Raw genomic sequence first — 23,679 nt, 5'->3', positions numbered from 1 at the left:
TCCTAAACATTGACAATTAGTATGTTGGTTGTTTTATTTTGTGACAGAAAATAATCAACCAAAACTTAATTTATACTGTAAACTTGAAAAATATGTGTGTATGGTGTTACACAGCAGATGAGGACCAGAAAATGTCTATCCCCCTGGCCCATCATTGTATGCAACCAGCAGTTAATACAGCCATTCTCTCCCGCCTTGCTACCGTTATTACAGTTTACAGAAGGACTAAGCACCAAACATGGCAACCCAAGCCAAAAGCCCTTCTCTTTGTTATTCTCATAAACTTCAATGCTTTCTTCACAATCCTGTTCCTGCATCACTCCCACTTGTTGGCAATGGCAAGGCTCACAAGAAGGCTCCCAAATTTAGTTGCAGATCCAACGGCAACGATGTATGGTTCTTTGTTTGATTTAATTCGATGACACAAAAAAATTGTACCATTGTTAATTTGTGTACTTTTTTTGATGCCTTACTATGTTGTTTTTTTGTGCCAGGATTATTACATAGATGCTCCTGTGGAAGTGGGTGATGGCTTTAGTTTCAGTGGAGGTGCTTACTACTTTTTAGTTCTCTTCCCAAATCCAAATATTACTCTTCTTTTCTAGCTTTTTTAACGGTGGAAATTTTGGAAGCTAATTGAAAATGTGGGTGTTTTTGACAGGAAAGTATTCGGATGGGCCAAGTCCTTCTGATGAATGGTTTAAGCAAGGGAAGATAGTGAGTCCTCCTAAATTAACCATTTAAAAGCAAATGAAAAACCCTATTTAGTTCAACCTTCTAGTATGTTTTGGGGGAAATCCCATCATATGTTTGTTGTATTGCATAGTTTTGCAGTGTATCTTATTAGGATCCCATTTTTTTGTTTGATCATGTATTTTTCTTCTTCTAGGTGAAAGCTTATGCTGCTTTTGGTTCCGGTGAGAAGGCAAAAGACCCCATTTTTGGACTTGCAATGGGTGCTGATTCTCAGGCCTCCACTGATATTTTCAGGTAATTTGTAAATTAGCTTTAGGAGACTAGTACCAGCTGACATGTTCGAAACATGATAATTTAGTCTTTATTTATATGTTTCCGTGGCATGCAGACCATGAGATTGAATTATTTGCAGGGTTTATCTATATACATGATTTTGTTCAATAGATGGTTTTGCGTTGAATCCGGAAGTGCTGATAACCCTTCAGTTATATTAATTCATGGTTTCCCTTCTCAGGTGAGTGAGTCTTAATTTGTCAATGTAGGACGGCTTCTGCAATATTTTTGTTGTATCTGTATGATGCATTTCAAATGTATGTTTTTACTTGTGAAATCCATTTTCAAGTTCCCATCTATAGATATATAAATGTCTTCATACTGTTCTGTTTCTTTAACATTAATGCTAACTTTGTAGATGTTGGATGTGCAATTGGATCTAATAGCATATAGTTTCCAATTTGTAAACTTCATAACAATAATATTGATGTGGATTGCAAGATATAATTTGATTAACTATTGTAATTAGACTTGGTTCCTTATTCATAAATGTGTTCAAATCATCAGGCATACTCTTACCGCAAAGTTCTTCCCATGCTTTCTAAAGACTATCACGCAATTGCTTTTGATTGGCTGGGTAAGATCATAGCTTTAGCTTACCCTGAGTTGTAATTGAAATTCTCTATTTTACTCCTTTTTTAGCGGTTGAACATCAGTGATTTCTTCTTCTTCAGTTGATTTTAGGTAAATTATGGGAAAATGATTTTGGAATATGTGCTCTGAATATGGATTTACATATATATAAATATACATAGCAAGAATAAAACTTCTTGTGCAATTTTAGTTTGGCTTTGCTTGCAAAGCAGTTCAATAGCTTCAGAAGTTCATGTTACATTGCATCTCGTTATGATTCCGACTGTATGCTAAGCCAGAACATTCCTGTGTCCTTCCCTTCAACTACAGGCTTTGGATTTTCAGATAAGCCTCAACCCAAATATGGTTTTGACTACACTCTGAATGGTAATTTCTTTTGGTTCCCTTCAGTACTAATTTCATATCCAAAGTAACGAAACTCTTGTTTATGTGGAGTTTTGTTATGGATTGCAGAGTTTGTATCATCCTTGGAGTCATTTATTAATGAAGTTGCTGTTAACAAGGTCACACTCGTTGTCCAGGTATTTGATTTCCCACTGAATGTATAAACATGTAGCAGGCTACATTAGTTATTGCATAACATGCAACTGGAAAGAACTTCTGATCTTCGATGTGCTTCTCAGGGATACTTTGCTCCAGTTGCTGTTAAATATGCTAGCAGCCATCAGGAAAAGATTGACAACATAATACTCTTAAACCCTCCTGTATGGATTCTCCAGAAATCTGTCATTCATTTTCATTGTTTTTGCATTTTCTACCGATACTTTATCGTTTCAATACTGGGTCTACCAGAAGATTAATTAAGCAAGTACCTACATAGGTGGTCAAATTGCAGAATTTTTGTGAGGTTTTCATATTTTAGCACTCACTTCCTTATATCTCAAGAAAAATACTAATGTTTCTCAAGGTTCCCTTGAAATGGCAATGACCTTTATAGATATCTGCATTGACTGCCCTTAGGACTTTCCTGATACAAGAAATGTTATGGTGATTATTTTTCTCCTGATTATGAAGTAGAAATTGGCAACTAGGATCAAGATAGGCTTCTGCCACATGGAAATTCTCTCTCTTTTTTATCTTTTTTATTTGATTGTGTATATGATGCATGCCATAATGCTTTCTTACTGCATTAGGAACAAATTCGGGCTGATGATAGTGATGTACATATTGATTTCTTGGCTATTGAGAACGACGTCTAATCAATATGATCTTGATCCTGTGTTTTCATTAAAGCTTACAGCGAAGCATGCCAACCTTCCATCAACCTTGTCCATATTCAGCAACTTTTTGTTAGGGGAAATATTTTCTCAGGTAGGAAGGTTGTTTTATAGTTTCATACTTTATCTAACATGTCTGTACACTTAATTTGTGTGCATTTCTGTGCTTATACATTCAAATTAGCATGCTTGTCTGTCTTTATATATGTCTTAAGATATTTTCTGCTTTGTTGCTCGAGAAAGAAATTATTCCATGTCAACTTGATCTTGCTTCTTTCTGTGCTAGGATCCTCTAAGGGCTAGTGATAAAGCCTTGACAAGTTGCGGACCTTATAAAATGAAAGAGGATGATGCAATGGTTTATAGAAATCCTTACCTCACATCTGGGGCATCTGGGTTTGCATTAAATGCAATTAGCAGGGCCATGAAGAAAGATTTGAAGGTGAACCTTCTTCTTATCATATTTGATTTAAACATACATCATCTTTTGTTTGGTATAGAATGGCTTTTCCGGTTACATGGTAGCTCCAATGGAAAAGGGATTCTTATATTCGATGAAAGCAGAATCAGTTTTCCATGAAAATAGGTGATTAAGCTGCTAATGCTGTTTCTTGTGCTGAGTTTGGCAGAAATATGTGGAAGAAATGAGGACTACACTATCAGATGAAAATTGGAAAATTCCAACTACAGTATGTTGGGGTAAAAGAGACCGCTGGTTGAGTTACGATGGAGTCGAAGAATTTTGCAAGGATTCGAAGCATAAGCTTATTGAAATTCCTATGGTAACAGCTTATGAACATATGCAGGAGAAGTTTTAGCTTTACACAGACATAAACACATGCACATTGCTATTTTTGTGCTATACTGTGCTTAACATAAAGATAAAGTAGAAAATAATTACTGTTGCTGTATTGATATTGTTCAATTGTTTGAGGTTGTTAGTTTTGAGAACTCATGCAATTTGTTTATTGGGGTTTTCAGGCAGGCCATCATGTGCAGGAAGATCGTGGCGAAGAACTTGGAGAAGTCATTAAGGGGGTTATAAGAAGAACCCGCTTAAATTTGTGATACTTCTGTGATAGCATATTTTTATTTTTATTTTTCTTGACTCAGCCAAATTGAGAGAACTAATTTATTCATAAAAATATGTGAATGTACAATACGACAAGAAAGACGGTAAATTCTGTTCTCATTTCTTGCTATCCAGAATTGAATTGTGTATAAACTTTAATTTGTAAAAAGAAAAGAATAATTCTCATTTACAAGTTTATATGACTGTAGCATACATTATTAGGCTGTTAGGAAAAGAAAAAAAAAAGTACACATTAAAAGGTATTGTGAATGCTGTAATTGGTCAGAAATCAATCTCTTTGGGGTAAAAATTCCAGGGGCTGCTAAGAAGCACTAGTTTTTACTCTGTTGTGGTGTCTTTTGGTATGGATCCCAGCAATTATCTTCTCTAACTGCCTTTTTCCATCTGTTCTTGAAAATTTCCAGTTCAACAAAGGATAGCTTCCTTACCTGAACAATATAGAGGCAAGATCAATGAATCAAAGAATGCGAAGCTAGGATAATATATAATTGGTGCATGAAAAAATCATTACAATTCTTACCTCAGTTCTAGGGTCCGATGGAGATGACGATGTCGATGCCTGCAAATTCAAAGTTATTAACCATAATTTAGACAAGTTAAAATAGCACATTAATTTTGAATGTTTTGATTAGATACCGGTTGTTCTGAACTAGGCAAGCTTATAGTTTTAGCAGCTTGATCAGGTGCTTCTGCATTTGTCTGCATTGGTGATTATCATCATTATTAATAGTGAGTGATAAATAGATTATACAAATACTTAAGTTAATACACACAAACACAGAGTTATTTGTATTAAGTTTCTAACCTTGTTTGGTGCCAAACCCCCCAGTGTAGGAAGACCATAATGAACAATGTACTCAGAATCAACGATTCCGATATTTTTCGTTCGATCACCCTGTCAAGTATTGATTCAGACATAAGAAATATGTGGAAGAGAAAACGTGAAAAAGAAAGAAAAACGTATATAAAGGATGGTGAAATTGCCTGCGCACAATAACCAAGCTGGAAATCCAAGCCCCATGCATGAACTAAGTCATTCTGTTTATCAGGGAAATAAAATTAAGAAAGGAGAAAATTAAATGCTAAAATTTTGAGGATCCCCAACTGAAATCTTACTAAAGTAACATAAAAATCTTATGCATTAACCAAAATCAGATTATTGAGGTTAAATTTACATCAAGCCTCAGTGTCATACCTGAATCATATGCCACACACAGCGCCAGGATGCTCTTGAAAAAACAGGAGCCATCATTTCTACAAACCTGCCATATGTATTAACTCTCATTTCAATCTATCCCCAGATTCATATGTATTCTTTGGATCATTGCAGAACTTTAAGCTTATTGACATGTAGGATATACCGAGCGACATACAAAAGACACACACATACGCACACACACATTCATGAATTGATAAACGTGTGAGTAACATATACACGTCTATGTGTGTGTTTGTGTATGCAAATTTAGTACCCTGTGCATGGCGGATCCGTGCTGTTTTGATCACACCTCCTTCCACCACCAATTAACTTGTTTATCTTCCTATTAATGCATCACCGACCACAATAAAAGTAGCAAGTCAGAACACAAAAGATAGATACACTTGCTTCAATTGAAATGGAAGAAAATAGTGAAGAATCTAATGTGACTAAAACAATGTGTACATAAGCATCACTAGGGCATGCAGAAAATCAAACCTGTGTACTTCTGTTCTGTTGTCTCTTGCTGTAAGATCATGATGGACCTCTGAGTTCTCAGGATCAAGTGCTGGCTGTGATATCTCAAGCCCCTCTTTTCTAATAATTGATAAGTATCTGCATCGAAGAAATCGAATCTCTGAATATCAACAAAAATGTCTACTGAATAAATATTTAGCACCAGATGGTTTCTTCTTTCTTCACAACATGAATGCAAGAAACATTCAAACATGTATGAGCTCACATACCTTCCAACATTGAAATTTTCAATTCCAAGGTCCTCATCCCAGAGGAAGAGGAATGCATATTCAGAAACAATATCAGGATGTAGGAAACGCTTTGCATACCACCTAAGTAAAAAAGGAACCAGGTTACTAGAACTGACTAGGAAAATCTGAGCAAGTGCAAAACTCAGTTAGAGTTATGGCTAAGAACCATTACCACTTGGTTTGATTCATAGCAGACACATGTATGGCACTACCACTCCATTCCAAATCCCTCCACTCATTTACGCGACCATCATAATGAAAAAGCATCACAACAAAATCACTTAAGAGGAACTGCAAGAGCGAAGTGAAGGGAGAAATTAAATCCAATGAATTCAAAGACAGGCAGAACAAAACCAGGGTATGACAAACAATTGGCCTCCTTTACCTTCTTTACAATCTTGTTCACACTTTCCTTTTGCTTTATTCCAACTGCAATGGCCAATAAGTTTGTAGATGACTTTGAGTTCTAAACAAAAAGAGTGCAGAGCATATATTAACATTCAAATCAGATTACTTACAGCCCTATTGAGTGCAGCCAGATGAGATTAAAATCAAAACTAATTATCAAATTGTTCAAGCTGCCTAATCAAAATCTATATTACCACTAAAATCAACATAGAAACATCGGCGCGGTACCTTTTTATTTCGGGGTCCCCATAATGGTTGCATTAGCAAGTCAGAGGTCTTGGAAACAATCCCTTTAGGTAGTGCCTCAGTTCCATCAGGCCTGCAGTGAGTCTAAATATGTATGACAGCATCAATCACAACAACAAATTACAAATGGCAACCATTATACAAAATTTGAAGAGAAATCGTGATCGGTAGCTACAAACCTCACAGTTCTTGGATATTGTATATTGCATAGCATCAACCAATCCCCATGCTAAAAACTTCTGTTGGATAAATTTTAATGCCTTATTAGTACCAAATTTGCAAAACCATCTAATCATTTCATACACACAATGCAATCAGAGTGGAGAGTACCTCTTTATAATCAGAGAGAACACACTGGCTCCCAAAGAAGAAAACTGCAGAAAGCATAGCAATAGTAGAAAGGAAACAGCAGCTAAAGAACCACCTCCTTGTTGGGTCCTTGTGATAAATCTGAATGCAAGTGGGAAGAGGAGAGCAAGCATGTGAACCAAAAAGTTTAAAAGGGTAAGTCTTCATCATCCTCTAGTATAAGATTGGACAGAGAAATCCACAGAAAACCAACTGAAAACCCAAATTCTAGTTGATCAATCCAAAGAACTTTTAAAATAAAAAATTTAACAGTTTTTAAGATAGAGAGATGGCAAAAGGGACTTACAGAAGTGGACATCATCATCTCTAAGTTGAATAAAACTATAGCTCCTTCTCCTTGGTATCAATAAAGAAACAATTCTCAGTTCAGAGATTGAGAGAAATGAGAATGGTGATGGGAAGAAACTATTATAATTTTATATTTGGATGCGATAATTAATTCAGGTTTGTCAACGAAGCTTGAAAAGCAGTGCAGCAAGTGAAGCGGCCTACGTTACTTCAACCTACAAAAAAGGCTTAAACCACTCCAATTATCTCAGTGGCAGCCAGGCCAGTTTTCAAATAAAGTGAGCACTTGATGCCACTTGCCCATCAACAGCAGCCAAGACGCGGGAAGACTGGCTAATGCGTTCGGCACAAGCCCACTTCAACTGATATTGTTCTTAAGCACATTAGATTCATAATTAATTTAAATAAATATTTCACTTGATAATTGCATTTAATCTATAAACTTTTAGCACAAGGCAAAGTTTATTAGTTACGTTCAAGAGCTGCTAAGTTTTAATTTGTCACACAATTACCACTAATATCAGTTTGTTCTTCTTTCCCTTTACATTTCACTTGGAAATGTTTACACAACGTTATGAACTTATGAGTAAACATTAAGTTAACAACACCTTTCATTCCACATAAATCCCCAATTAACGGACATAAACATGGATCTTGTCAAATCACAAGGATGACGTCCGCCTCTAGGCCATAGCATAACTAGAGAGAAGATAACTTTTAAACATCATATGCAACAACTGCCATCTAGGGTTGATTTTCGGATGGATCGGAATTAGGGGATTCTAATTCCAATTCCGTTCCTAACAAAATTCAGAATTTCATTATCCGTTTCAAATCAGAAAACTCATAATTAACATATTTCAGGTTTTTCTTGGAAAATTTCGGAAACTAGTTCAAAATTCTAAACATGCCCAACCATTTGAAGGATTAAAATTGACTCAAAATTGAAAACTCATACTATAAGCTTGGAAACTATTATATGCTAGTACTTAGATGTTATTATCCTTTCGGAATCTCTAGATACATTCCAATTCCAATCCAATTTTTTATCCAAATTTTCGTATTTCGGAACTTTCAAATGTCGAAATTAATTTGAACTTGACAAAATCGGAAATTTTCATAACCGAATTGGTCGGAATCAGGTTTTCCAATCCAACTCGCACCCCTACCAACTCTACTTTCGCTTATTTACCAGCTAACTAGGAAATGATTATTCTTTGATGTGAATGTAACTAGGAAATAAACTTTTGTTTATTTACTAATTATTTGTTATTTACTTGGTAGTAATTCTGTGATCGTTGATGAGGTGACGCTAGGTGCTCTAATAAAAACTGTGATGTTAATCAATAGACTAACCATGGCAAAAGAACATACTATCTGTAAATCAACGAAATTTGTGTTCCGAGTATTAAATTGTCATTTTCATCCATGGTATTTGTGAGTCTACAACTTAACAATTAGTTTCAAAACACAAATTGCAGTTAACTAGTGAACAAAATTTCACCTACGAAGATACATGCATCTCAATATCAGCTGGTTCGAAGTTGAGACAACTGGTTTGCAACTCAAATTTTTTTTTCACTGGATTAGAACATATTAGGTTTTTTATTTTTATTTTTAAAACTTGTTATTATTAAGATGAAGACCAATTAAGAAGGAAGATGAAATATCAACATGATCAGAACACGTGTCTCGTTGCTCATCGTCAACCTATGACAACCTTTTCATGATAAAGTTATCAAGCATATAATTATAAGTGGTCCACTAACAATGTCACACAATTTTATTTTTTAATTTTTTATTTTTGGACGAAACAATGTCACACAATTTTGAATTATGTTTGGATATAAAGATGTTATATATGAATCATGATGGCCTTTTTCAGACCCGACCAAATAAAATTCTACATATTCATTTCAATCGATGCATACATGAAAAGAAGAAATGTCCTAGGCTCCATTGTTTTATTATTGTTTCATTTCAATCGATGGCCTTTTTCAGAAAAATATAAATTAACGATAATGCCCAGAAAAGCAACATATCCTGTTATAGAATGGGACTCCAAATTTGCAAAAAAATTTATGTGAAATGAAGAATAGCATTGTTTTATTATTTTTGACTAATCATACTATTTCAAGTGGAAAAATTATTATGCAAGGCACATCGTAATTTTGCACACATGTATTTCTAATAAACTTGAGGCATAAAAATAACGAGTATACAGTTATCTATTCTTTAATGTATAGCTCAAATGTTTGGTAATATGGTTGCATTAAAGCTTATAGCCCACCATTATTAATTATTTTGTCGAAATGCAGTTTACCCTAGCGCTGGGCATCTGAGTAGCCTGAAATAAACTCGACTAATGAACACGTTCTTATTATTGGTAATAGTCGTACCCGGTACTGAATTCGTGCTGTTTGGCTGCATTTGCTATGATAGCGACTGTATCAACCTTGTATGGCACGGGAGCTATACCAGATATTTGATTGTTACATCTTGTACCTTATTGAACAGTGTTTAATTCTAATTTTTATATTTTTATTTCACACTCTCTCTCAGCCTCAAATCGACAGGGTCCTTCAATTAAAGGAAAAAAAAAGCCACTATCTCTCAATCTCTCTCTGCCTCACTCTCTCACCCCATTCAATAATTCCAAAACCCAAACCCCAATCGATCATTCTATCAATTCAATCCCCAAACCAAACCCTTCTTGTCTTAGAGACGCATGGTTAAAGGAAAAATATATATATATATATATATATATATATCTCTCTCTCTCGCGTTTTGATGGATTCTGAGTGTTTGATTGGTGAGAAACTGTGGGAAGAAAGATTGGATTGCATAAGTTTATGTTGTCATTTATGCATTTGGAATCAGATTGCATCATTTATGTAGTTTCTGCTCTGTCAAAATTTATGTGTGTTTGTAAGTCATAAGGCATTGAATTGCATAAGTTTTTATGTGTTGAATGTTTATAATGCTTGAATGTTGCTGAATTGATGAATTAGCAGATATTTGATTGAAATGCTGATTGGCGTTTATGAATGGATGTAAATTTTGCTGTTGTTTGCAACTAGCAACAATGGTACCGAAATGGTACAGTTTCATTTTGGAACCTACCAGAGCTCTCCGGTATGGTTTGATATCAAACACTGCAAACGCCAACCCTGTACCATACCGTATTGTTTGCAAATTTTGTTATCGGGAAGTGATTGATATCGTACCGGACCAGGGGCAAGCCTAGTTGACCCAATAGGCCAAAAAAAAGTATACAATTAAACTTAGCATTTTACGTTTTGGCCCCCTTCCTCTTAAAATCCTAGTTCGGTCCTTGACTCAGTCATTGACGTCTATAATTGACTAGATGCATTGTGGGATGCACACTCAATCACTGTATGACCATGAATTATTGATGCATACATTTGCAGATCCATTAAAGGTCCAATGAAGGCACTTGCCCTCACTCAATTATATTATTTATCTATGAAGGTGCCATTTTTTTATTTTATGAAATTGTGTATTTAATGGGGGCAAATTGTTTGATAAATTGCCTCAAAGAAGACTACAGTGAGGGACAAAGGGAGAAACTATTCTACTTATGTTATTCTTCTTGTTCTCTGGACTCACTCTTCTCATTTTTCTGTACTTGTGTGGTCAATAGATGAATTAGGTAGAATGTGTTGTGTTACTAATTTGTGTATAAATATGTTTATATGATTGTGTTTTTTTCCTTATATTTAGAGTCAACTGATCTTCATTATTAGTGGCTTTGTAGTAGTGTTTTCTTGCCCTAAAGTAAGAAAATTCCTAAATCAATCACTGGATGCATGTACAAAATGTTACTCATAATCTCATATAGGTGTTTACGGTTACAATGAAATAGCTTACTCAGAAAAGCCTTATCCAATATTATAGATACTAAGGCCTGTTTGGTACACCTCCTTGGATTGACTTGGATTGGATTAACTTAAATAACACCCCAAGCCCATGTTTGGTGCAGCTCATCTTTAAGTTAAATGAGACTATATAGTCTTGGCCTACAAAAAACACTTCACTTGTTGGCACAAAATAGAGAACTTTGAAGAGGTGCCGCTAAATAACAAAGACGTTATTGAGTCTGCCTTTATCCAACGTTGCTTTGCTCTCCTCTTCTCTTCAACGTTGCTTTGGCTATCCTCTTCCACGTTGCTTTGTTTTCATCTTCTGTTGTGCTCTACTCTCACTCACTCATGTTAGTTGTTCAACTTTCTTCTTCTCTTTCCACTCTTCTTCTCTGTTTGTCTCTCTCCTTGGTGATATTTGATGGGTTCAATTTGCTATTTCTTAGTTTGATTTTTAAGTTTTGATTATGTGGTTTTTTGTAGTTAGCTTAATTTGATGAGAAATAACATTTGTATTGGTTAATTTTCATTGGATTATAATTGGGTATTTTTCTAGGGTTTTCAATTTTGAATTGTTTTGATTATGGGGTTTTTGTTTGGAATGAGAAGAATAAAAGGGTAGAGGTCATATGGTCAATTGCTCATGGATGTTCTATAATTTCTCTATGTGGGTGGCTAGGCATAATTGTTTGTTAGATGCTGGTTTTTCTTTTTCATGGTGATTGACACTTTTCAAGTGGAAAGTGTAATTGTTTTAGTTGAAAAAAAGAAAAAAAAGAAACATGTACTATAGTCAATGCAATGTACATATATTATCTAAACATATACTTTGTTGGTTTGTAAAAATATACATGCTTAATTTTTGTTGGTTTTTATGATTTATTTAGATATGGATTGAAGAATGCTTTTGTTGATATTACTGATGGAGATGTGGCATTTAGAGACAATGTGTGGTTGTACAATTCTTGTGCTTATGATGTTCAAAATGAGGAGAAATCAACGGCTTATAGAAAGATGTGATCTTAATAGTTAAACATAAACTAAGTGGTGTTTATTTTATTGTAGCACCACTAGAATGCAGCTGAATGGAGGAAAAAATCATTCCCATTATTTGATAGACTTGCTAATATTTTTGGAAAGGATCGTGCTAATTTAGTGAGATGATGGAATAATGAAGTTGATGCTAGTGATGACAATGCATGTTAACAAACAAAGAGGGCAGCCAATCTGTGGCTAGTCAAAACAAGAGGAAAAGAGGAGTGAATTGTGACTGCCATCTGGAAAAATGATGCAAATGGTGACTAATGAGGTAATGAAGATCTATTTGATATTGCCAAAGAAGTCAAGGAAATTAGATTTTCTGCTATGGATCAAATTAAAGCATTAAAAATCATTTTGGATAGCCACAAACAATATCTCTGTCAAGTCACTTGATGCTGATATAAAAAAAGTCTTTGTTGAGCAATTGCTTAATGAAAATGCTTGAAGGAGGCAACATATGATATATTGGAAACGCCACAAGTGCATCTCTCACCTTAGAAACCACCACAAGTATCTGCTATAGCTTTTGTTTTTGCTGCTTTATTAGTCTCAGTTTGGAATTGTGGATGTTTATTTATATATGTTATTTAGTGGGTTTTGGTTGATTATTATTATTGTTAATCTGTGCGCTTGTGGAAAGTAATATATGAACATGAATTTGTAATTTCAAGCCATATGAATGACGCATATATATAAAATATCTAACTTTTGCATCTATAAATATTGTATGAGTTTTGCTTTATATAATGTTGGGATGGTTTGGAGCTTGTCTCACCACCATGTTTGAACAAAGAAAATAAGAATAAAAGGGTAGAGGTCATGTTGCTAATCGCATGTTGTGTTTGCACATAGACATTTGGTTTTGCAAACACAACATGCAATTGCAATCACAGTTTGCAAAAACCAAATGTCTGTGTGCAAACACAACATGCGATTAGCAACATGACCTCTACTTAGTGATGGTTTGACAATTTACATTAGGGAAGTTGAACTTTCACATTTTGGAAATGTTCTTAAAATATAGGCAAGTTTTCGAAAATTTAATAACAATTTTTTGTCTTGGAATTATGGTAAAAATAGTTGATAATTAAAATATTATCACTTCAAAGTAAATTTTAATTTTTTTATTTTGGTCCCAGTCCAAGCATAAACCAAACACATGATAGTACTATTTTATCCAGCTTCTTAGATCAGCACTAAATATAGATCAATACTTAATTCAGCTTAGACCAAGTTAAGCCAATCAAGACAGTCTCAAAATTTAGTCCAGTCTATAATAATCCGCCGTACCAAACAGGGTCTTAAAGAACAAGTGTAGCTGTTTGCAGAAAGAGTAATGCTAGAGAGACTATCTTTTTTTGTACTGAGACAGCCTATGAGACACATGACAAGACTTGACCTCCGACACCAAGGGCAAACCTTATCCAACCATTAAATTTGATCGCATCACTTAACATATGAATGGGCCCCACCAATGTCCCGGGCTCGTGGGTGGTCTTGTACCGAGACAGCTACTTAGGGCAACAACTCGTTTGTCTCACGCGCTTGTCGGTCGCATGAGTGGACTGGGACGGTAGTTCTGAGTGCTGTATGTATGTACCTGGTTTCTCAGTTCACGAAGATATACAGTAGAGCCTTTATATTTGGTTCAGAGTTAATGCCATCATAGGGCAGGTGTGGATACGTGTCCAGCTTCTGACCGTCGATTGCATGCATCATAGGACAAGTGATGGGCTTTTTCAAACAAAAATGGTACCTTTTTCTCTTTAGTTTTTTCATAATCATTCATTACTAGTACTTAATATTATAAAATAATTGATTTTAAAGCTTAATAATTGGATTTTAGTTGGTATTGAGTATTGGATTTTCGTTGGTTGGTATCATCTTTTTACTTCTGTGTGTCCAATGACATTCTTTCTGGTACAATCTTGAACGTTGTGGTTATCTTCCTTTTTACTTTTTATTTTTTATTTTCGGGTGCAATGCAATGGTTTATCTTCTTGATATTTGTATAGGCTCTGTGTGTGGTGGAAGCCATTTAAGTTATTTTAACCCTCGGTCTGCTCGAGGGATTCACTTTTTTCTTTTTTCTTCACTATTCTTGGCTTTTTAAGGCTCTTGAATTGCCTACTTTGATGTCTCTCTCTCTTTCTCTCTCTCTCTCAGCTTCTTCCTTGAAAGTGATATTTCTTTCCTTTGCATGTTACTATTTTTTTTTTTCATTTTCTGGGTTGGTGTGGGATTATCTTCTGTCTACCTTGTAGGGTTTGGATAAGGCAACTGATGCCTCAGATGTTTCTAGTTGCTTGACTTCTTTGAGTTTTCTTGTACTTAAGTTTGAGTTTTCTTGTTCTTAAGTTTGAGTTTGTTTGTCTTTTCTTGCATTTTCTTCTTCTTCTTCTTCTTCTTGTTTTTTGAGCTTTGGGTTTCTTTAAAAGCAGAACTCTTCATCATGCACCATTTAGTTGAAAAAGTTTGAAAAAACAGAAGAGAAATTCAAATTATACTCCTTTTGTTATGTTTTCTAACGATTGAGATTCAGTTTAGATGTGACAGGAACCCTTATGTGGAAGATTTCTCCTTTTCTTTACAGCAGATTCAATCTGTAACATTTAAGGTTGAAGGTTTGTGGCTTGACTATTTTCTTAGACTCTTTGTGAAACAATCTATGATTTGAAGTCTGAGTTTGACTTGCAAAGCAGTTTGAGCAAGTAAGATAACATAAAATTTAGTGGAACTTTTTATTCTTGGGTACTAGATTTGATGGAACTTCCTTTGCTTTCGAGATGGACAAGATCCTTGATCACTCACTTATATATAATTACTCTCTGATTTTTCAACATCTTTTCTACATTTTATTGGCTGTTAAATTCCTCTTGAAGCTTTTCTACTTCTAGCGTATATATATATATATATATATATATATTGTTGAGAGATCTAAAGTAGAAAGTTTTAAGTCTAGTATTGGAGGTTAAATATAAAAGATGTCTTGGGGTTCTAGAAAATTTCCTTATCATGAAGCTCAAGTTAAGGTTTCTGATAGTATTTTGCATGTGATACTGTGTGCGCTCAATTTTATGTTGTATGTTTTGTTCTCTAGTAGATCATTATTGATCTGTAATTTATAATTGTAGAGTAGGTCTTAATTCTCCTTAGTTCAAGGTTATATTAGGTTTCGATCTCTGTGGGTGACACTGCTGTTGTCTTGTGGCTTTATCTTTGTATTCCCTTTTCTTTTCTTTCATTTTCCCCAAAATTTATTTGCGTCTTACATGATTTATGTGTACAAATTCCCATGTCAGATTTCATGACAATTGCTGTGGTTGTTAAAACGGATTGCTTTAATTTCAGTTACTGATATATGAGCTGAGCTATGATTGACGTTGTTTGACGACGAGAGAGAGCACGCTTGTCGGCACCCATGAAAGGGCCATGGATGTTTATGGGCGTGCTCTCTCTTGTTGTCATACAGTCTATCTGCTGGTTCGGACCTTTGGAATTTGATCAACCTGCAGGTGATTAATTTTGATATCTAAGTACTGCTAGAATGATGCATATGATTTACTTGTTTTTACTTCGATTTTTTTTTTTGTAGCTTTGCTGCAGAATCATTTGTATGAGCTTAACTGAATTGCATAGTTTGAAAGATTCATAATTAATTAATTAATGTGCTCATTTTGGGAAACCTAATAGAACTTCAATGTAAGTGACAATTGCACATAAATTTATCATGTCCTTCAACCAAGTTTGTTCAATGGTTGTAATGTAATTGCATAGTGGGTAAATAGTAGGCTGTGCCGTGCCTGATGCAGGTGTTATTTGCTGTTTAAAAAAAAAAATTAATGTCTTCTTTACCATTTGAGTATTCAAATTTGATGTAGTTGAAGTATATATTTCAGTCTATTATTATTGAGATATTTCCTTGACATTGTAGATAGGGATGACAATGGCGGAGCCACTCCTAGGCCTGGAGTGGCCTTGGCCTCCCCATATTTTGATCTCTCCTCTACTATATTATATATATCATATAGAATTTGTAATAAACAACTTATAATTTAAGTTATAGTTCCTTTAAAATAAATTAGACATGACTAAATTATAAATATTTAGCTCTCAACATGTCATTATTGAATACTTAGGTGTTTTATATACTTGCATTTCTACTTCGGCCCCCCTAACTATACAATTCTAGCTCCGTATGGACTGGCGGTGGAGTAAGGTGACTTCCATGGTACCCCTTCTTCGTCTCCGTTTAAGCTGGAATTTAGAACATGTCCCGTTATTCTTGATTATATGATCAGAAAGTACATATCATTATCATGCTTCTGCACTACACATTTAGAAGCAAAATAAATAAAACTAACACCCTAATAAAATACAATGACCATAGGCAAGACCCCAAATCAAGTGAAGTAAAGACAAGAAGAAGAGGCAGAAGTAGAAGAAAGGAAAAGAGAGTTAATTTTTGAAAAAGAAGGGTTTTGTTATCTTATGTAGTGTGCAAATGGAATGGGACAAATCTGAATACTTGTTTTCTTTGCATTCAGTGTTATCTTCTCACATTTATTTATTTTTAAAATTTAAATTTTGCCATTTAGCTTTATTTAACTTCTTTTTCTTAAGATTAATAAAATAGAAAAATATATTAAACAAAGGGTCAGACATGTCCATTGTGCCACAGCATTGCAGTGGGTGCAGGACAGCCATGGTGATTTGGCCATTATAGCATGATCATCAATATGGTTGGGGGAGTTGAGTAGGGTGCAGGAAAACACAAGATTCCAACAAGATTATCAATGTTGTTGCATTATAGCAAATAATCTTTCATTCTTAGGTTGCAGTTTTTGGTTTTCTATCATCTTTTACTTTACCATTTGACATGTGTCTTTGTATGTTTGCCAAATACTGGAATTTTGTTCTTTTGTATTATACTCCTTAAATGAATTCAGTTAAGTTTTATTTTCATAGGTATAGTGAAATAGTGATAATAGTCTATATCCAAGAGATCCAAAATTGTTGAAATGATTAGAAACATAAAACATTAGTTATGCCTTTCAAGACAATTTCATTTTCAAGCTTTTTGGATTTGTTGAACTTGGATTGTATTGATATTTTAGTATCGGCTACAAAAATAAAAATTAGTATTCTTAGGGAAGATCAATTATAACGACACTATATATGTGAGGAAATGCATTTTCTTGTAAAATTGTTTCTTTTTAGAGAAGATGTGTGTTTGGTAGAGTTAGAGTGAAGTATTAAAGAGAGAGATAAATGGAAGTTCTAAACATGAAAAGCAAGGTTGCTAATGCTCTCACCATGATCATGGTGAACTTGATGGACAGGAATTAGGTTTTGGTAGTGTTGGACTGTGCGGGTTTGATGGTGGTAAGTGAATTGATAATAGTTTTCTTTGTTCATTGAGATTATACTTTAATATTAAACATTTTATCACTCTACTCTTTCCACAAGGGATGTATAAAATCCTTTACTTCGTTCAAGGCAGATTGAACTACTAACTGGAAAATGATTCTGATATCCAACTGTTGTTGGATTTCATATATTAATTACTTGTTCTTACTAGTAATATCTGCTGTTTCTGTGATGCAGTGATCGTAATGAATTGTAGTTTCTGATTTAAAATGTGTTTGACTATTGGAAAATCTAATAGAAGTACAATTCATTAGTTTTGCATAAATCATGTTTGTCAATCAAGTTTGTTCGGTGGTCATAATGTAGTCAGTGGGAAAATACAAGGCTGTGATTCAAAAGATTTAGGCTAAGCATTTAGTGGTCGTAATGAATTTTCTTTTTACTATTTGGGATTCAAAAATTGATTTGGATGAAGTATTTATTTGACTTTTTTTTTTTTTTTTTTCACTTGTTGCTTAATGTTGCAAACAATGTATGTGAGCTGGATTAGGGTTTGAGTATTCCATTTCCCTTCTGTGTTCCTGCTCCTACTGGAAATATTTGCCCTTTTCCCACCCCATCTAGAAGCACAATTATAAATCTGGTTAAATATGAAATAATTGTTAATGAGCTTGAACAAGTCCATAACTGGAAATAGAAGCAAAAACTAAATACCTATTGTTCATTCCAAAAATACAATAACCAAAAAGAACACCCTTAATCAAGTGAAGTGAGACAAAGAGAGGGAAGGGAAAGAAATAAAGTTGAGATTTGAAAAATAAGGGTCTTTTTTCAATATATAATATATATATAAAAGATTTTTTCAATATATAATATATATAAAAGAAATTGTTATAATATGCTAACTAAAACACTGAACAGTGCTTTCATCTTAAGAAAAAAATTATAGAAGACATAAGAATGAAGAGCATTATAGCTAAAGTGATAGGCGTGTGTTGCTAATAATTTGTGCAACAATCTATGATTTGAAGTCCAAGTTTGACTAACAAAGCAGTTTGAGCAAGTACGATAACATAAAATTTGGTGGAACTTTTTATTCTTTGATTCTAGATTTGATGGAACTTACTTTGCTTTCGAGATGGACAAGATCCTTGCTCACTTGCTTATATATAATTACTCTCCGATTTTTCAACCTCTTTTCTACATTTTATTGGCAGCTAAATTCCTCTTGATTTTTTTTTTTTTGTTAGAGATCTAAAGTAGAAGTTTGCAAGTCTAGTATTGGAGGTATAATATGAAAGTTGTCATGGGGTTCTAGAAAATTTTCTTATCATGAAGCTCGAGTTAAGGTTTCTGATAGTATTTTGCATGTGATACTCTGTGCGCTCAATTTTATGTTGTATGTTTTGGTTTCTAGATCATTATTGATCTGTAATTTCTGATTGTAGAGTAGGTCTTAATTCTCCTTAGTTCAAGGATATACTAGGCTTCGATTTCTGTGGGTGATGCTGCTGTTGTTTTGTGGCTTTATATTTGTTGTGTTGAAATCTAGGTCAGTTGGGGATGATTGGAGATTTCAGATTTCGTTGATGATATATACATATACACACACACACACACACACACACACACACACACACACACACACACAACATGTTTGTGTTTGTGTTCCCCTTTCTTTTCTTTATTTACCTTCAAATTTATTTGCATCTTGACTTGATTTATGTGTAGAAATTCCCATGTCAGATTTCATGACAATTGCTGCGGTTGTTAAAACAGGTTGCTTTACTTTTTCAGTTACTGTTACTGATGCATGAACTGAGCAATGATTGACGTTGTTTGACAACGAGAGAGAGCACGCTTGTCGGCACCCATGAAAGGGCCATGGATGTTTACGGGCGTGCTCTCTCTTGTTGTCATACAGTCTATCAGCTCGCCCAGATCTTTGGAATTTGATCAACCTGCAGGTGATTAATTTTGATATCTAAGTAATGCTAGAATGATGCATATGATTTACTTGTTTTTACTTCGATTTTTTTGTCGCTTTGATACAGAATCATTTGTATGAGCTTAACTGAATTGCATATTTTGAAAGATTCATAATTAATTAATGCGCTCATTTTGGGAAATCTAATAGAACTTTTTTTGTGACAATCTTTTTTTTAATGACCGATGAAGACATGTCTGAAATCTAATAGAACTTCAATAAGCAACAATTGCACATAAATTTATCGTCCTTCAACTGAGTTTGTTCAATGGTTGTAATGTAATTGCATAGTAGGTAAATAGTAGGCTGTGCCGTGCCTGATGCAGGTGTTATTTACTGTTTAAAAAAAAATTCATGTCTTCTTTACCATTTGAGTATTCAAAATTTGATGGTTAAAGTATATATTTCAGTCTATTATTATTGAGATATTTTCTTAACATTGTAGATAGGGATGACAATGGACTGGCGGTGGAGTAAGGTGACTTCCATGGTACCCCTTCTTCATCTCCGTTTCAGCTGGAATTATAGAACATGTCCCATTATTCTTGATTATATGATCAGAAAGTATATATCATTATCAAGCTTCTGCACTACACATTTAGAAGCAAAAGAAATAAAACCAACACCCTAATTAAATACAATGACCATAGGCAAGATCCCAAATCAAGTGAAGACAAGAAGAAGAGGCAGAAGTAGAAGAAAGGAAAAGAGAGTTAATTTTTGAAAAAGAAGGGTGTTGTTATCTTATGTAGTGTGCAAATGGAATGGGACAAATCTGAATGCTTGTTTTCTTTGCATTCATTGTTATCTTCTCACATTTATTTATTTTTAAAATTTAAATTTTGCCATTTAGCTTTATTTAACTTCTTTTTCTTAAGATTAATAAAATAGAAAAATATATTAAACAAAGGGTCAGACATGTCCATTGTGCCACGGCATTGCAGTGGGTGCAGAGAGCCATGGTGATTTGGCCGTTATAGCATGATCATCAATGTGGTTGGGAGAGTTGAGTAGGGTGCAGGGAGAGCACAAGATTCCAACAAGATCATCAATGTTGTTGCATTGTAGCAAATAATCTTTCATCCTTAGGTTGCAGTTACTGGTTTTCTATCATCTTTTACTTTACAATTTGACATGTGTCTTTGTATGTTTGCCAAATACTGGAATTGTGTTCTTTTGCATTATACTCCTTAAATGAATTCAGTTAAGTTTTGTTTTCATAGGTTTTGTGAAATAGTGATAATAATCTATATCCAAGAGATCCAAAATTGTTGAAATGATTAGAAACAGAAAATATTAGTTATGTTTTTCAAGACAATTTCATTTTCAAGCTTTTTGGATTTGTTGAACTTGGATTGTATTGATATTTTAGTATCAGCTGCAAAAACAAAAATTAGTATTCTTAGGGAAGATCAATTATAACGACACTATATATTTGAGGAAATGCATTTTCTTGTAAAATTTGTTTCTTTTTACAGAAGATGCGTGTTTGGTAGAGTTAGAGTGAAGTATTAAAGAGAGAAAAATAAATGGAAGTTCTAAACATGAAAAGCGAGGTTACTAACGCTCTCACCATGATCATGGTGAACTTGATGGACAGGAATTGGGTTTTGGTAGCGTTGTTATGTGCAGGGTTGATGGTGGTAAGTGAATTGATAATAGTTTTCTTTGTTCATTAAGATTATACTTTATATTAAACATTTTATCACTCTCTTTCACAAGGGATATATTAAATCCTGTACTTCGTTCAAATTGGCAGATGAACTACTAACTAGAAAATGATTCTGATATCCAATTTGTTGGATTTCATATATTAATTACTTGTTCTTACTAGTAATATCTGCTGTTTCTTTGATGCAGTGGTCATGAAATGTAGTTTCTGATTTACAATGTGTTTGACTATTGGAATATCTAATAGAGGTACAATTCATTAGTTTTGCATAAATCATGTTTGTTAATCAAGTTTGTTCAGTGGTCATAATGTAATTGTAAGTGGGAAAATACAAGGCTGTGATTCGAAAGATTTAGGCTAAGCATTTAGCGGTTGTAATGAATTTTCTTATTACTATTTGGGGTTCAAAAATTGATTTGGATGAAGTATTTATTTGACTTTTTTTTCACTTGTTGCTTAATGTTGCAAACAATGAATATGGGCTGGATTACGGTTTATGAGTATTAATTCCTTTCCCCTTTGTTCCTGCTCCTACAAGAAATATTTGCCCTTTTCCCACCCCATCTAGAAGCACAATTATAAATCTGGTTAAATTGGTGCTCATTAACTACAAGTGAAATAATTGTTAATGAGCTTAAACAAGTCCATAACTGGAAATAGAAGCAAAAACTAAATACCTATTGTTGATCCCAAAAGTAAAATCACCAAAAAGAACACCCACAATCAAGTGAAGTGAGACAAAGAGGGAAAGGAATAGAAAGGGAAAGAAATAAAGTTGAGTGAAAAATAAGGGTCTATTTTTAATATATAGTATATAAAATACATTATTATATTGTGGTAACTAAAAACTGAACAATTCTTTCACACCCTAACAAGGCGTGTTGCAAGTGAAGTTTGAGACAAAGGCATGTGGGGAGTTAGTTGATGTTGCCATGGTGGTATTGAGTTAGTTGATGGCAGTTGTTTTTAATTCTCTTTTTCTTCTATGGGATGAAATATTTTTTTCTCATGGTTCAAAACTGCAGGCATATGTAGTGGACCCTGCAAGATGAAGTGGTAAGCCCTCTTTGATGATTTGAACCCACAAGTGCCTCTTATCAAAAATACTACAGGTATATTTAAATCCAAGGCTTGTGAAACTTCTGAATGTTCATTCATTTGTTTCTTTGCATTATGAAACTTCCGTTCCTGTTTTTCTGGGTGTTTTGTCTTTTTCTTCCCATCTATTCCTTGTATTGTGCCACTCTTGAGTACATCTTTGATGTTTGTTTTGGTACTCAACTCATAAGTGTACGCTTATTAATGGAATGCACAACGAGATAAACAGTTTGGGCATACCATTTTTGTACTTGATTTCACTGTTAACGAGATAGAAAGTTCAACATAGGAATTGAGTTGAGCACACGTCGGTCGATCTGATTTCATACACTTCAAAACTGTTTTAACTTTTTTTTCTTCACATTTTAAAGTGTTTGAATGGTCACTGGGAGTTGGATGGGCTGAAGACTGAAGAACGTTCCCTTGATATGCTTCAACCAGCTTCTAAAGGTTGTGGATTTTTCTCCCAACTTTTTAAAAATTTATCTTCACTCTATTTTTAAGGTTGTTACATGTTGTATCTCCCTGCCAACTGTTTGGTCCTTTTCTGTAGGCATACATATTCAGGTTCCGAAACTGCGGTATTTGACCTTTGGCTTAATATTCAATCAGTTTACTCTCGAAGCCTGGACAGTGACAAAACCAGGTGGTTTGAGAATTGGGGTGTCAGACGTCCTTTTAAGTTCACATTTTTTGTGGGTTCTAATGATCAGTCAATGGATGTCATTTTTGTGTTCATGAATGAAAGAAAGTGGCTATATGTAGATTGAAAACTTGAGTAGTTCTTGTTATGAGATGCTCTCTTCTATGCCGTTGTGGTTTTTCTAATTTCACACGACTTGAAGAAAGAAAAAAAAAGAAAAAAAAACCCGCTTTTCATCATGAGAAGCCCTCTGGTTATTTCTGTTAAAACAAAATTTAACAGGGCAATGGCATGATGCAAAGATCAGGCCCAGACTTGGGCTTCCAAAAAGAACAAAAAACGCGGCATGGCAATGCATAATGCATCTTCCTCTGACGACCCAACCCCAAAATGGCTTGTGGTGGTGACCGGTATTGTGTGGTGGGATGCAGCCCTCGATACACCTTGGGTGGAAAAGGGAGACTTTGAGAAATTTTGTAAAAGAAGTCAAAATGGACAAAATTGCTCTTATTTATTTTTGATTTCTGAATTTTTACATTTGCATGTCTTTGATTTGAAAGTTGAAAGGTTTTTTGTCTTTTTTGAAAAAGTTTTGGCTTTTTTCAGAAGTGAAATTTTTTTTTTGGGCTAAAACCTAAATTTACTGCTGGAAAATGTCATGCTTTATCAAGAGCTAAAAGTTATATAAAAATCGTTATTTAAGTCACTGATTTATATACAAGTTCCTATGAATCTTTTGACCTTGCCTGTGAGGGTTTCCAGGTAAATGACGAAA

The 23,679-nt window shown here is 34.2% G+C and overlaps 2 protein-coding genes and 1 long non-coding RNA gene across 14 annotated transcripts; 2 read left to right on the top strand and 1 right to left on the bottom strand.

Annotated features, from left to right (window-relative positions):
• Positions 1-137: 137 nt before the first annotated feature.
• On the top strand, positions 138-4,032 carry LOC103334674 (alpha/beta-Hydrolases superfamily protein). The gene is made up of 13 exons (XM_008237652.3): positions 138-391; positions 495-549; positions 662-717; positions 890-990; positions 1,141-1,210; positions 1,537-1,606; positions 1,933-1,989; positions 2,077-2,144; positions 2,247-2,327; positions 2,857-2,934; positions 3,127-3,282; positions 3,470-3,622; positions 3,822-4,032. The coding sequence occupies exons 1-13, from the start codon at positions 239-241 to the stop codon at positions 3,906-3,908; spliced, it is 1,185 nt and encodes a 394-aa protein (XP_008235874.2). The 5' UTR covers positions 138-238; the 3' UTR covers positions 3,909-4,032.
• On the bottom strand, positions 4,004-7,488 carry LOC103334736 (uncharacterized). 3 transcript variants are annotated; one of them, XM_089054328.1, is made up of 15 exons: positions 7,208-7,488; positions 6,883-7,113; positions 6,732-6,791; positions 6,535-6,636; positions 6,284-6,364; positions 6,071-6,189; positions 5,878-5,979; positions 5,630-5,746; positions 5,406-5,474; positions 5,129-5,195; positions 4,918-4,971; positions 4,739-4,828; positions 4,570-4,632; positions 4,454-4,492; positions 4,004-4,361 (listed from the first exon to the last, which is right to left on the bottom strand). In XM_089054328.1, exons 2-15 carry the CDS (start codon positions 7,069-7,071, stop codon positions 4,245-4,247), a joined length of 1,269 nt encoding a protein of 422 aa, XP_088910454.1. In that variant the 5' UTR covers positions 7,072-7,113; positions 7,208-7,488; the 3' UTR covers positions 4,004-4,244. The 3 variants fall into 3 exon arrangements, with proteins under 3 accessions (XP_088910454.1, XP_008235931.2, XP_088910455.1); XM_008237709.3 differs by having other exon boundaries at positions 6,883-7,002; positions 7,208-7,483; XM_089054329.1 differs by lacking the exon at positions 7,208-7,488 and having other exon boundaries at positions 6,535-6,625; positions 6,883-7,002.
• A 6,240-nt stretch (positions 7,489-13,728) lies between these two features.
• On the top strand, positions 13,729-23,072 carry LOC103334676 (uncharacterized). Of its 10 annotated transcripts, none has more exons than XR_016127698.1 (5): positions 13,729-14,758; positions 15,486-21,411; positions 22,189-22,275; positions 22,633-22,711; positions 22,815-23,072. It is a non-coding gene; the product is annotated as an uncharacterized LOC103334676 (long non-coding RNA). The 10 variants fall into 10 exon arrangements; XR_016127702.1 differs by having other exon boundaries at positions 13,946-15,649; positions 19,284-21,411; XR_016127700.1 differs by having other exon boundaries at positions 13,946-17,519; positions 19,284-21,411.
• The last annotated feature ends 607 nt before the right edge of the window (positions 23,073-23,679 follow it).

The sequence above is a fragment of the Prunus mume genome, linkage group LG6 (assembly GCF_029339155.1).
Source record: "Prunus mume cultivar Tortuosa linkage group LG6, ASM2933915v1, whole genome shotgun sequence".
NCBI lineage: Eukaryota > Viridiplantae > Streptophyta > Magnoliopsida > Rosales > Rosaceae > Prunus > Prunus mume.
Note: the sequence above shows the minus strand (reverse complement) of the source record. Positions and strands in the feature narration are given on the sequence as shown.

What these genes read in the sequence shown, in the direction of transcription:
- LOC103334674 (XM_008237652.3), top strand. Translation starts at nt 239, where the DNA reads ATGGCAACCCAAGCCAAAAGCCCTTCTCTTTGTTATTCTCATAAACTT. An exon ending in GGTTTAAGCAAGGGAAGATA is followed by an intron (nt 718 to 889) that starts GTGAGTCCTCCT and finishes TTCTTCTTCTAG; the next exon opens with GTGAAAGCTTATGCTGCTTT. An exon ending in TTTTGACTACACTCTGAATG is followed by an intron (nt 1,990 to 2,076) that starts GTAATTTCTTTT and finishes TATGGATTGCAG; the next exon opens with AGTTTGTATCATCCTTGGAG.
- LOC103334736 (XM_089054328.1), bottom strand. Translation starts at nt 7,071, where the DNA reads ATGATGAAGACTTACCCTTTTAAACTTTTTGGTTCACATGCTTGCTCT. An exon ending in ACGGATCCGCCATGCACAGG is followed by an intron (nt 5,196 to 5,405) that starts GTACTAAATTTG and finishes TACATATGGCAG; the next exon opens with GTTTGTAGAAATGATGGCTC. An exon ending in GGGGTTTGGCACCAAACAAG is followed by an intron (nt 4,633 to 4,738) that starts GTTAGAAACTTA and finishes TCACCAATGCAG; the next exon opens with ACAAATGCAGAAGCACCTGA.